This window comes from Corticium candelabrum, chromosome 11 (genome assembly GCF_963422355.1).
Source record: "Corticium candelabrum chromosome 11, ooCorCand1.1, whole genome shotgun sequence".
In the NCBI taxonomy this organism is placed as follows: domain Eukaryota; kingdom Metazoa; phylum Porifera; class Homoscleromorpha; order Homosclerophorida; family Plakinidae; genus Corticium; species Corticium candelabrum.
Genome location: NC_085095.1, coordinates 3,078,593 through 3,093,008, shown reverse-complemented (window position 1 = coordinate 3,093,008; position 14,416 = coordinate 3,078,593). Strand labels below are relative to the sequence as shown.

Here is a 14,416-nt window from a genome sequence, read left to right as displayed (position 1 = left end):
TCTTGCCACTAAAATCATATCTACTTATTTCGACCTACAGCATTTACCATTGTCTCCACTGCTCATTGGTCACAAACTCATGCCTTTACTTTGTCGGAATCCTGAGATGGCTCTTGCACACCCAGTTTCATTATCCGGGATATGAGCAGTTTGTACATGCTGTGGTCTAAACGACAAATGTTCGAATGTGAGCATCAAAGCGGTGCATGTTTCAGTGCAGTACAGGTATCCGCCTGCATACCGAGAAAGCCATTACAAACTAGTCATTTGACGACCTAGTCTAGAACGTTAGTTGTCAGTTGTAAAATTTAACTCGTCAAATGACAACTTGACGACCTATTTTTCGAGCCCTGCTACACAATGTAATATAATTTAGACTTGGTGTGATTAGCGCAATGTCGTAATGAGAAGAGTCAAACTTTGTGTACAAAGGTTGATAAACAATCTTACCTTCAAGACAAAGTTCTTCTTCTCTGTATCTTCACTTTTCTGACTCATCTGCTGTTGCTGTTGTTGTTGCTGCTGCTGTTGCTTTTGTTTCTGCTGCTGTTCTGGTTGTTGTTTCTGTTCTTCTTGTTGTTCTTTCTGTTGTTGTTCTCTCTGTTGTTGTTGTTGTTGTTCTTTCTGTTGTTGTTGTTGTTGTTGTTCTTTCTGTTGTTGTTCTCTCTGTTGTTGTTGTTGTTGTTCTTGTAGACGTACATAATCCGGATGTTGATTCGCCTTTCCTGCGTCTTTGCCCTGCGACTGAATTACATTGTCCATACCAGCATTCCCGTTCGCGTCTTTCTTATCTTCAGACTGCTGCATAACATTAGCCTCTTGTTGAGCAAAAGCCCTCGGAGGCTGCAGAGCCCAACCGGCTTGCTCCCCGGCCTGTTGCTGAGCTGTCAACCTTCAGATCGACAACCAACAGCAAACATTAACAATCAGTTAGACCACACAAAGCTGTTCGTAACACGTGTAAGTATCATCTGTCTCACCATTTCTTGTACGCTTCATCGACGCTAACTCGTTCTCTGAAGTCTGGCACGAAAACGAACGCTCCGAAGCAGACGGTGAGAAACGCGATGAAGACAAAAAACACTATGTGTTTTTCTTTCAATAGACGACGCGTGGAGCGCGGATAACCTGGCTGTGGAACTCCATCAACGAACTTGTGGTGCGTCGGAAGTTGATATGAAGACGCCATCTACAATCGAACATCCGGGATAATGGAAATTAGACACATGGTACACATGCTACATAGACATAAAACTGTTTATATATAATTGCATTAGTTAATAGTTGTTATTATTTGTACGGTACAGTTATTGTTGTTTTGCTGCTCGTTGCAATCAGCAGTTAGATTGCTAGATCCTTTAAACGTTTAGATTAAAGGTTTCATAATTTTATGCCTGCTTTACATTGAGCATGCGTAGTAGGACGGTGTGCTTGCAAGCGAAGAAATATGATGTGGTGTGTATGTGTAGTTTCTTTCCTGATTGTGTCGTGTGGCCTTTCTAGTTCCACGAGGTTGAGTCGGTTGTCGGACATTGAGTGTGATGTCTGCAAACTCATTGTGCCTCTGATTCAGTCTTGGTTTGACAAAAATTCTACGGAAGATGAAGTAGCTCAACTCATCACCGACTTCTGTATCGACTTTCAGTTGGAAGATAGAAACGTCTGCATTGGAATCGTGAAGGAATTCAGGAACGAAGTTCTGACCGTCGCTGCTGATGGTTTTGTCAGTTCCAACACAGTTTGCGGGCTAATTTTCGGTGATTCCTGCGCTATTCCTGATTATCCGCCAGAAAAGTGGAATGTCAGTTTGCCTAGCACTCCAAAACCTCCAGTAAAGCCTCACGTTCCTCCTCAGCCAGACGCTCCAGTCATGCACATTCTGCATCTCAGCGATGTTCACTTTGATGAGGTGTACACACCTGGATTGGATACTGACTGTGGTGAGCCGCTCTGTTGCCGTCCACCTAATAAATACGTTGGCCCGACTAAAGGGGCGGGAAAGTGGGGTTCTTATGCTTGTGATGTCCCTCGGAATACCATTGAGAATCTATTACAACACATCAGTGCTTCAGTAAAGTTTGACTTTATTTATTGGACGGGCGACTTACCAGCTCATAACGTGTGGAATCAGAGTCGTTCGGATCAACTTCGAATTTTGAATACTCTTGTTGAGTTGATGCTTAAGTATTTCCCTGGCAAACTCGTGTTCCCAGCAGTTGGAAATCATGAGAGTGCTCCAGTGAACAGCTACCCTCCACCTTTCGTGACGGGAAAGAATTCTAATAGCTGGCTTTTGGATGCGCTGGCTGTAAACTGGTCGCATTGGTTGCCCAAAGACACTCAGGAAACAATCAGATATGGAGGTTACTATACTGTTAAAGTTCGTCCAGGATGGAGAATAATTTCCCTTAACATGAACTATTGTCAATCACTGAATTTTTGGTTGTACATCAATTCTACCGATCCGGCTCAAGAGCTCGCTTGGTTAATTAAACAGCTGCAGGAAGCTGAAGACGTTGGAGATAAAGTTCATATCCTCGGTCACCAGCCCGTATCGAGCTGTATGTCACAATGGAAAGAGAATTATTACGAAATTGTCAATCGATATGAGAGCACAATTGCTGGCCACTTTTTTGGACACACACACAGTGACCAATTCCATGTGTTCTTCGACAAAACCAACATGACTCGGGCTACAAATATTATGTACGTTGGCCCCAGTGTAACGACATATCAGGACTTTAACCCATCATACCGTATATATGAACTAGATGGTCAATACAATGGTAGCTCGTACTACGTTCTTGACCATGCCACGTACATCCTAAATTTAACCGAAGCCAACTTGTCAGATAAACCTCAGTGGCAGTTTGAGTATTCCGCAAAGGCTGCGTATGGAATGAAGACTCTGTATCCTCAGGATTGGGCTGATCTTTTGGATCGGATGAAGGCCAATAGTACATTACAGGATTTGTACAACAAGTTCTATCATCACTCCGTCTCACATGCTACCAAATCGTGTGATGTCGTTTGTCGTTCGGCTTTTATTTGTGAAGCAGAGAATTTGAGACAAGGAACTTGGTGCAAGAGAAAACTGCATGGTGTCTCCGAGCTGGACATACTAAAATACAGATCCTTGAGAAATGTGTGCTAGTGTGTAATACTCAGCTATGGAAGGTTTACAAATATTTGTTAAGAAAACGCCTGGTGCTAATGACTTGTGTTTGTATGAGTAAGTTTACAGACTGATCAGTTTTTGGGTACAGAGTTGGACAGTCTTACTTGCTATTTGATTTATTAATATCAACTTGCATGTGTGCTGCAAATTGAACTTGCCAAAATTTATGCAGTAAATAATTGGATTTGATATCCAATGATAATACATTTTTTCAATCCTAAATTTTGTTTGACAAAGTTTCTTTAAATATTTATAGATAATCCAATAAACAATAAATTATCGGTAAGCCTTAATTAATTCTTAGTTAACTTGTTTATATATGAGGGTAGTCATTAACTTAATTAATTAATAAAATAGTGTACACCAATCACGCATTTACAGTATATAAACAAATAAAGTATCTACTTATTTTATTAATTCAATTTAGTAAATGTTCTTTAGTAATTATTTAGTTAACTGAAAGACTTGGTAAGCACGTGACAAGCGCATGTTTTGGCACGTGACAACCGTGTGCTGCGGTACACGTGATGAGGTTATAATTTTAGCACGTGACCAAACCTACAAGTTCACTTTTGCTGTTCGCCCGTTTCAGTCAAGCAGCTGCAGCTGAGACGATCACATGAAGGAGGCGAAGTCCTCATCAGTAGAGGTAAATCCACACATTTTTTCTTACCACATCAACATTGCGCGCTCCTACTCTAGTACCGCCTCTAGTTGGTTCCCGTCAGCAACGACGTCTATCATCAAACGCATCGTAGAGGGTCGTACGAAGGTGCAATGGAGGATAAAATGTCTTCACTGCACGAAGGCAGGACAGTGGTGTGCACTCGTGGACGCGTTTGGCGCACGCTCGTGCGTCCGTGCGTGTGCGAGTTCTTTCTGACGATGCTGTTCGTCGGAGCGTCGACAATGGGCGGTGTGGTGGTCGGAGACATAGTGCAAGTGGCCTTTCTGAATGGATTTACGATATACAGTCTTATTATGATTGGTTTGGATGTGAGGTGAGAGACTTTTGTTGCGCACGTGTATGTACTTGTGGTGACGTTCTAGTAGAACGAAATGGTGTGACGACGTGCTAGTTCCCTTGCTATCTGTCTGCGGTGGTTTGACAGTCTTTTTTGGCGGTTGGCGGTTGTCGTTTTGTCAGACTACCGGTCTGGTCGTTTGTCAGTCTGCCGGTCTGGTCGTTTGTCAGTTTGCCAGTCTGGTCGTTTGTCAGTCTGGTCGTTTGTCAGTCTGCCGGTCTGGTCGTTTGTCAGTCTGGTCGTCTGTCAAGCTAATGATAGTATTACTGATGTTACATAGTGCAGTATCCTTGCAAGTGCATGCCCTGATTTCAAAAATTTAGGAGGCTGGTCTTTTGCCTTCTTACGCCATTTTTCTTGGTCAGGCTAAGTAAGGCCATAGTACCCTGTTAGTGTGGTCGTTCACTTGAGCAGTACAGCTGCATCAGAAAGTCAGACATTTACAAACCCACTTGCAGCATTGTTTCTGCAGACGTTGTTCAGTAGCACTACGGAGAACTTGCTGTAATGGGTCACAGTGTATAAATACTTATACATGTTGTTATGCAAATTTGTTGGCAAATGTTGTTTTATATGACAACAAATTTTGCTGTGTTTTGTATTTATTATTTAGTTTTTGTACTGGTATTTACAAAATACCTTCAAATATACATAAATTTTTAATGTATTGTATCATTGTTATTATGTACAAGCTGTACTAGATAAATAAAATGTGTCCATCTGTCTGAATTTTGAGGAAAATCTTGTTGATAATTTAGTTAACTTGGACTCATGGTGCAACATTCCCTCTGTTGTCATGTACTGTATAACTACAATGTGCTATGATGTCTAGATGATATCATTGAGTGTGTAATGCAATGTACCTTAGTATTGTTGCTACCACACTGTCAGCAACATTTGGTACATAATATACGCGGACCACAATTGGCTAAATGAAGTTAACACCTTATGTGACTAATCTTAGTCTTTGGGGTTTTGCTTGCAAGATGTTTTTAATCATAGGAATATGTTAATATATAATGATATATTCACGGTCGAGCTATCGATGAGACATCACTGACATGAATGACACGTGTAGAGAGTATACCTGCTGATTGCTAGCCTTGGCCTCCCAGACCCGTGTAGCACCGGTTTAAAATCGTCCTCCACGGGTCAGGGATGGTACCGCCTCTTCTCAATATATTGCGGTTGGTCCTAGGACTTGCATTAGTGTTCAGTTTCATAATGCATACCTTTCCAATTACAGCTGTAATACAAGAATGATGAAGACAGGTAGCGCTAGAACATCATGTCGCATCCCGCTGCATGGGTACCTTTGTGTTTACAGTATCTGCGGTTTTATCATTTGTGCGTTAGTAGGAACACAAATGGGACGTTAGGAAACACGTTCTTTTACTAATGGTGCAGTGGACATGATCGGCATGTGTCTGATCGCCGTGAATCCGCTGTGAGTAGCTGTTAGTCGCTCCTGGAGCCACAAATTCATGATAAATATTCGCAATGTGCGCATCTGCTAGCATCCGCTGTGACTCGATCGTCCAGATTTGCCGCGAAATCGCGACAAAACTTTGCCATGAATTCTCCACAAGACTTCGTCCAGTAGACGTGATCATGATGTCATTGAGAATGCAGCTGGCTGGCTAGTGTAGATGTCGAAGCATCGGTTCGAACAAATGGTTTTACTAGGTGTCGTTACTGCCGTTGACAGGCGCAGAATACAAACCACGACATGTAGGGACGTGAGTTTGGGTGAAGAGTGCACTAAAAGTTATCGTTTGTATACAGTGTAGTCTTTGGTAGACAACAGATATGCATGAGATGTCTTCAGCTGTAATTGGAAAGGTATGCATTATGAAACTGAACACTAATGCTGGTTCTAGGACCAACCGCAATATATTGAGAAGAGGCGGTGCCATCCCAGACCCATGGAGGACGATTTTGAATTGGCACTACACGGGTCTGGGAGGCCGAGGATAGCTGATTGCAGATACACACAGCAATAAGAATCTCAAGGCTGGTGTCTTTATTAACTTTCAGCAAGCATTCGCTTCAAGGGTTATATTATTCTCTCAGTATGTGTGTTTATTTTTCATCATTCTGTCACGTGCATGCTGTTTGACTTGTCTGACTGCTGACCCATCGACGTAAGACATAGATAACCTTCAAATCGTACAATGAGGTGGTTAAAATTGACTCAGTAGCTTGTCTAGTCCACTATGACTTAAATTTGTTGTTTGCAAGGACTGGTTTGCTTTCACAAATTCCTACCATATGTACAAGTAGACTAAGAGCGCTTTCACACACAGGCTTAACTTGGGTTATGATAACTAGTGTACAGTTATGGTAACCCTACTCCACCCAACTTGCGTTCACACGTATGACACGGGTAATTAGACGCAGAAGATCTACTAGTATAGGGTATACATTGATTGCTTGAAGCATAGCATCGATAGCGGAACATGAGAAAGAGAAGCCATCTGTACGTTGGAGCCATTGATCTCTAAGGTGTGTCTTTGCATATATTAGGGCGTGTCTCCGCTTAACTCCACTTTAACCCGGTTTAACCCTACTCGGACCAAGGTTAGCTTAACCCTCATTTAACCTCAGTCTTGCTCTGGTTTAGTGAACTTGTATTCACACGATCACACGACTGGAGTAATTGAAGTCTAACCCAAAGTTAACCCGATTTAACCCAAGTTATCAAGACTAGTTTACAATATTGACGCTGACGTTGATGCTGGTGCTGCCGCTGTAATAGAAATGAATCCTATTCCAGCATCAGCATCGACGTCAACATCAAAGGATGCCACTGACATCTAGACCATGTTTTTGATGTTGACACTCAGCTGAGTGTCAGCGTCAATATTGTGAACCAGCCTTTACGCCTGTGCGTGAAAGCGCTCTAAGTGTCTCTATGGGAATAAAGTATCTGTCTCTTTGTCTGTCTGTCTGTCTGTCTCTCTACATCTAATGCCAAGTCCATTAGTGTTTTAATCTATGAGAACAACTGGTTCATCGTTGAAATTTCTGATTATGTACATGTAGAGTATATCTATATAAAAGGGAGGGGTCTGTCTGTGTGTCTGCGTGTTTATCTGTCTGTAAGAGCATTTCTCCGAGAAAGGTGAGCCTGATCTCCACCGAATAGGGCTTGTGCAGGACAAAACAATAGAGGTTGAGAGTGAAGCTGACGTTGTCTTCCAGACTTTTCCCAGGACGACGCAATTTCCTGTCGATCGAACCTGCGTTCACTTGCGGCAAATATCTCTGGAATGGCATATCGTATCTCCATCGAATTTAAAATGCTTCTTTGTGATTTTGGACGGTATGCGTAGAGCTTGTTTATTGCTGGCAACGTTGAAAAAGGCAAGAAATTTATGCCTACATTCTTCTGCTCATGTACGCACGTCAAATAGCTGCCCTGTTTGATACACCTGTTTCCTGCAATAGAAGCAACGTCTTCGAAGTGATGACGTCCAATGGATCTGTGTAGAAGTGGGGGCAAGATGAGACGTGACTTGGTACATATATAGCTGTAGTTTCCTGATGAGCAGTATTACAACATTGTAACTGTCCGAAAACATCTTCATTGAGTCAAACTCAGCAATGATGTTGCATCTACTGTCACCCTTCCACATGATTGATAAGATCTTCAAGTAGTCCATGGCTGTTCATACCAAAAGGTTTGAAGACTAGAAGCAGTCCAGTTGGAGAATATCCACCAGGTAGCCTTTATTCTTTGTATTTGTTTACTCTACCCTTTTATCTTCAAAATATAGCAAAAAGCTTAGGATTGGTGAGTGCCACATCCAACTGAGCGTTTGATCTCGTTTCAGAGTCAAGGACAAGGATATCTTGTTGGTGGTTTGAACTTGTATCAATCTGTAGGCTCACGTTTGTGAGGCAAATAAAGTGGTCTTGAGCATTCTGACAACACACTCATTATGAGTCCACAGTTGATCATCTCTAGTTTCACATGTTAAAACATGGAATCCATTTGCATCACACCTGTGTGTTTCTAATGGGCATCTGCAATCTTAGTTGTTGACCCGCTCAGGATACCATACAGGAAGATGCCACCTTTAATGTAAACTTACTGGGTGATCTTGAAATCATCTCGAGGATGATGGGGCACTGAGCCATGCTTCAACCCCTTTCTCTGCCTTGCGTAGACAACTAGCTTGCAGTGGCTTTTCTAGAAGAGCTGTCAATTAGGTTATTGACTGCAACTTTGTTGGGGCAGTTGTCTGGTTTTGTCTGCCTGTCTATTTGTCTGTCAAATTTGTTTATCACAACGGGAAACATGCATAACTAACATGATCTCGTAACTATAAGCTAAGGGTCTAATGCAGATTGCTCTGCAGTTCCCTTTCGAAAAGAAAGTCTTTTTCATCTGCTTCTTCTGTCAGACATCTATTTTTCTTGTGAATTACTTTACCATTTGTCTTTTGTATAATGTCTGTTTGTCTGTCTGTCTGTCTGGCAGTGTTTTACTCATTAGCAATAGTCTCGGACTACAAGTAGAACATTTCATTTTAACAATAACTGTTTGTAGTAGTGAAGATTGTTGACAATAAACTTGATTCTGTCTGTCTGTCTGTCTGTCTGTCTGTTTGTCTGTCTACCTCCTTGCCTGCCTGCCTGCCTGCTTGCCTGTAGCCTCTTCCCCAGACTCTCTCACGCTAGTCTTGTCCAGTCCCCGTATGACAATTCCAATGGGCACTGGACAAGACTAGCGTGAGAGAGTCTGGGGACGAGACTACCTGCCTGCCTTTGTCTGTCTGCCTGCCTGCCTGCCTGCCTGCCTGCCTGTCTGTTTCTCTGGCTCTCCTCTATTGTTAAAGCATTTGTGTGCAATGCTTGCTTGCATTAGCATATTGGTCTTTGTTCGTTAATTGTCGGTATATTTATTAAACTGATGTATTTTTGTACATCTAGTGGTGCCCAGATGAATCCAGCCGTGTCCTTTGGTTTATTCTTGAGTGGTGCTCAAGCTTTCGATGTCACAGTTGGCTATTTCTTGTCTCAGCTCTTTGGAGCAACAGCAGGAGCAGGCATAACCAGAGTAACTATCATACTCGCATTCAACACAAACGTAGCAACTTACTAGATCATAGCATTTGTGCCAGGCTCTAGTGAGAAGTAACGCCACGTCGTTTCCTGACACATTTGCCTTAGTGCTTCCCACCGTGGAAAACCAGAGTCATTTCCAGTCTATGTTAACAGAAGCGTATCTTGAGTTTATTCTCGTTTTACTGATTTTGGTCACTATTGTGGAGAAAGACGCCAAAGATATGTTTGGACCGCTCGTCGTTGGAATTTGGGTCGGGACAGCCATTTTAGCTGGGTAAGTTGATTGCTGGAATGTGTGTGTGTGTGTGTGTGTGTGTGTGTGTGTGTGTGTGTGTGTGTGTGTGTGTGTGTGTGTGTGTGTGTGTTCAGTGGAATGCATGCAACCACTTATGGTACAAGAGAGATTATTGAAGATGACTGGTATTGACAGGAAACGACCTGCTTGCAATTCTATTGTCATTTATCTACACTAGAAATTGTTAGAGCTTGTTGGTAAATTCTGCAGTTATCGAAATTATTGTCTGCTGGTACTTTTGCTAGAATCTCTCTTCCTTTCTTAGAAAAGGGGCAACACCTGCACTCGGTAACTACAACGTAAAAATAATAAATTCTATGTTGGAAATTGATAGTTCTAGTTGCATACGTGACAGGAAAAGTAGTTTTAGATTTTTAAGTGAACTCTTCGCTGAGATATGTCAGGTCAAAGTTGCTTCCGGTTCTTCAACTTCCAGTAATTCGTTATAATGGGTGCGGTGTAGTGTACACATTACAGAGGGGAGACACGTTTGTGTCTGTATAGTCAACGGCCTGTAAGAATGAATGCATCATCATATCCAAGGCAATGCTGCTAGGGTAGAGGCGACGGCAGCAACAGTTATTCTTCTGAAGAGCCCTCTGGAGGTTTTTACGTGATTTTAACGTTCTGTCATTGCATGAATCACAGGATGAAGAAGATTTGTTGGGAGCCATTAGAGTGATTAGACCACACAGGTTCGAGTTCAGCTACAGTGTCTCTGAAGCATAGAGATCGTCTGCTGCCTTGGAAGCGGACGAGGAAGAGGACAGGCTACCTGACAGGCTCCCGCTTCTAAATACGGCTCTCCTTTCCTTTTGCGAAGGTTCCAGAGTGCTGCAACCTTGAAGTGTCGAGGCAGGTAGATGGAAAATGGTGGCCTCAATTTTGCTTGTCTACAACCCAGACCAAGTTCTTGAATAGACCTGGCTGTACGTATCTTGAAGCAATCAGGCTAAAAGTGGCTACTACAGACTCCTGTCCACTCAGTAGGACGCGCCGTACTCAGTTGTGGTCACTCGGACGACACAAACGTCTCTGCAATTGTCCTCCCTAGTTGCGATCCCCACTCTTTTCTTAGCTTGGGGATCTTCTGAAATCGAAAAAACACGATTGCGTATGACTTGTGCAAATTGGTGCATCCTGCAGCCACGCAACATCGAGCCATTCTTTCGCCACAGATTCCTTTGTTTACAATACACACTAGCGTGGAGTCTTACCTCCTTGACATCACATTACACTACGCCAGTTATAACGAGTTACTGGAAGTTGAAGAACCGAAAGCAACTTTGACCTGCTATATCTCAGCGAAGACGTAACTTAAAAATCTTAAACTATTCCTGTCATGTATGCAACTAGAACTATGAATTTCCAGGATAAAGAATTTTTGATTTTTACATTGCAGTTACCCTTTAAACAAGATGATCTTACCAGGCAAATTCATTCTTTGTTGTACATTATTGAATCGAAATGGACGAATGTTACTGGAGAAGCAGATTACTACTGGTTGTAATCACTCATTTAAGTGTTGGCTAAATGCATGGTCGCCAAACAAGATCCTATCGTGTGTACTTTGAACTTTCGTTTTAGAGTTTTTCGGTTCATCAAAGACCGTGGTGTCTGTGGCCTGATAGAAGGCGATCTGCATGCTCCACTTTGCCAGAAAACTATGCATGATAGACTTTTAGTAGGCACTTGTTTTCTACTTTGTACTGTTGTAGCATTACTTTGTTTTGCGCCTTTGCACTCCCAAACATGCCCGCATGGAACTCTCTTTGCAGAGCTTGTTGACACGATCGGTCGATTGACCAAGATGTCATGCTTGAGAGTAGAACACAGATGTGCGAGTGCCCGGCTGTGTAGACGTGCTGTGGTGCTGTTTGGCATTGGTAGTTTATGTTAAAGAACTGGCACTATAGCCTGGCAGGAGCAGCTCATAATAGAAATCCTATTGTTGAAGAGTTTAAAAGCAAGCAGACCTCAGAGCACTCTCAGGACAAGCATGCCTATATTTTGGAAAATGTGGAAATTTGAGACAGATGGTGCACTCTTGTGATACCTTGCAAAACGATGCGAATACTTGTTGGGGTAAATGTTGTAAAGTGTTAATAGGTTTTGTTGTATGGTCATCATGTGACTGTTTGGGGGCATTGGAAATGTTTGCTTTTGTAGAATATTTTTCATTGCAGTGCCTTTTGTACATTATTATATGTTTAATACTTACCATAGATACGACGATGGCTATCAAATGAAACTCACTACGTTTGCTGTAAAAATACCCACATTGTCTGGTTGCATGTTTCAACTGTCAGTGCTCGACTAACACTAAAACGTGACATGGTCTGCTGCCTTGGTAGTTTAGCTAACATGTTTCAGTTAGTCTACAGTAAACTCTGATGATTTGCACGAGGTATACAACACACACACACACACACACACACACACACACACACACACACACACACACACACACACACACACACACACACACACACAACATCGCATTTATTGATGGAAGTATTCCTATACTATCTAATTCAGCTGCTGTACGTTGGGACGTCAATAATTTGTCAGTGATTTTTATGTATACTGCATTCTCACTTTACTTGCTGTTCATATAGAGGAAAACTGTCTGGCGGTTCAATGAATCCAGCACGTGCATTTGGTGCTGCTCTTGCATTTAATAATGGCTGGGGAGAAGTCTGGATCTACTTTGGTGGAGGTTTTCTTGGTGCAACACTAGCATCCTTAGCATATCGTTTCTTCTTTGCCAAATGTGCAGTGAGATTACCATTTTTGGCTGCACTGGACCCAAGTTTAGATGCAACAGTATAATGGTGAGATTACATAGATGTTGTATACTGATACTGCTTGAAACACTGATGGTTTATCGTACTATATTTATCTATTGCTCTATTGGATCTTTTAGTAACTAGTCTGATCAAACTGTTAATGAAACCAAAGTTTAGTTATTCTTGTCAACAAATTGTGGTACTAATGTTGAATATGTTTGTACGTTCTGACCGAATACTCACTAATGTCCAGCATGACTTCAGACGAGCAATGTGATGTGTTGATATATAATGAAGCTTCAGGTAGGATTTCTCATGTCGGTGACTTTGTAATGTACAGATCCGGGTGTGACTTTGTAATGTCAACACCAGATCTTGATGAGGTAAAGTGTCAGGTGGTGTATATTGTTTGTTACCTGCTTATTGAAGTGATCACTACATTAAAGGGTGTGTGAGTGACCTCATTCCCCAGGCCCACTTTTTCTTGCGTGTGCTTTGCCCAGGTGTTGGACTATGTAAGGACTCTCTGCACAGTAAAGAGTTGGTACATTATCTGATGTCTCAGTTGATAGTTTGCAGCATTCTGTGCATTCAATGAAGCAAAGACTTCAATGACAACAGTCCAGTTGAGACATCAGAGCTTTGTGCTCTGCGATTAGTAATTGCTCTGTCACACCGTGTAGTCTTGTTGGTGTCCATGCTCTTTGCTTTGCACAAAAGAGGCGGGGTTCTTGGAGTCTAGCCAGGTGAGAGTAAGGAAGAGGGCATGGGGACAAGGCTCCTTGGAGTCGATGTCTACTGTTTCCAGAAGAATTATTAGGATAATTTGCCAAGTCTGGGGGTCGACTCATTGTATTGAATATTGAAGCCTATACCTCGGCTTAATAGCCCAATTTCTTGTTGATTCATGGTTTGCATAGAGTATATCAAAACAAGTGTTTAGTATTCATCTGTATGGGTTTCAATTGACCTTTGTGCCTTAATTTCTTGTGAAATTCAAATTCAGTAACTTAATTTCTTAATTTCTTAATTTCTACTCAAATTCAGTAACTTTGCACTGACATGAATTGTACTAGTTTAGTGATCATAATGTACAAGATAAAATTAATATTGGCGAGGAATTTATTTTGACGAATTGGCGACTTTATGAGTTGCCACCAATATAAATACGCCAATACAACGTGAGGTCATCAACTGTCAGTGCGCCACTGCATGTAGTAGCCATCATGACCATTGTACCGGTTTTCTAAGAAATCTTACCGGCCCAGACAAAACCCTCAGACATACCTTCCCATTTACCTATGGTACCACCAGGGGCATAGACAACAGGCGAGGCAGACGGAGACAGAACGCTTAATTAAAGATTGAGAATTCCACTGCTGGAAACGAACCATAAACTTGCTTCTCATCACAAGTTCTGAATTGATTCTCTAGGTTTCCAAAACAACTACAGTAAATGGTAAATATCAATAGTCCAGGAAATCCACCAATATACTTTTTAAAGAAAAAAGCCAATCATGAGTTTCAGGCAACATTTCATCTTGTACGTTAGGTATCTGGTCAAGTTTCCTAGCTACCTAGTAACCAACCAACTTGAAAGATGCATGGCAAGTGAAAAATTCATGCAATCTATGTTTAAGAAAACTATCGATATCTTAAATTCATCTATTCTAGCTGCATTGATTCTAATGCTGTAGAAATACTAGGACAAATCTGTAAGTGTAATGTGCATTGCCTCACACAGATCGCTTCAGTTGATCGTGATGATGTCACAGCTTTATCTCTAGGGTCAAGCAAACATTACTTATATTATTAAGCTTATGTGTTTCTGAAAAGCAGATGACACAGGGAAGTTCTAGTCATGACTGCATGTACAGCATTGGCAGAATAAAATAGCACACATGTTGTCATTGTCAAACCACTGAGATGACAAATGCATTGGATGCTATTTTGATATGCAACAGTGCGTCAATGGAGTGTGCACAGTAGACACTACTGATTGAACTGCAGTCTATATTTGTCAACGATTAATGATACCGTTGATCACCTTTCCTTC

General features: G+C 41.8%; 3 protein-coding genes across 3 annotated transcripts in view; 2 read left to right on the top strand and 1 right to left on the bottom strand.

The window, feature by feature from the left end:
* The window catches only part of LOC134187060 (mannosyl-oligosaccharide 1,2-alpha-mannosidase IA-like), an 8,199-nt gene extending 7,007 nt beyond the window's left edge, over positions 1-1,192 (bottom strand). The window contains exons 1-2 of the mRNA XM_062655176.1: positions 981-1,192; positions 451-892 (exon numbers count right to left, since the gene is read on the bottom strand). Coding sequence (XP_062511160.1) covers positions 451-892; positions 981-1,189 — 651 coding nt within the window. The 5' untranslated portion in view covers positions 1,190-1,192. The remainder of the gene's footprint in view (positions 1-450; positions 893-980) is intronic.
* A 241-nt stretch (positions 1,193-1,433) lies between these two features.
* Positions 1,434-3,390, top strand: LOC134187062 (sphingomyelin phosphodiesterase-like). Its single transcript, XM_062655179.1, has one exon. The coding sequence runs from the start codon at positions 1,448-1,450 to the stop codon at positions 3,152-3,154; it is 1,707 nt and encodes a 568-aa protein (XP_062511163.1). The 5' UTR covers positions 1,434-1,447; the 3' UTR covers positions 3,155-3,390.
* Positions 3,391-3,736: 346 nt separating this feature from the next.
* On the top strand, positions 3,737-12,554 carry LOC134186889 (aquaporin-like). Its single transcript, XM_062654970.1, has 5 exons — positions 3,737-3,827; positions 3,893-4,179; positions 9,142-9,268; positions 9,333-9,550; positions 12,190-12,554. The coding sequence occupies exons 1-5, from the start codon at positions 3,798-3,800 to the stop codon at positions 12,401-12,403; spliced, it is 876 nt and encodes a 291-aa protein (XP_062510954.1). The 5' UTR covers positions 3,737-3,797; the 3' UTR covers positions 12,404-12,554.
* Positions 12,555-14,416: the final 1,862 nt, after the last annotated feature.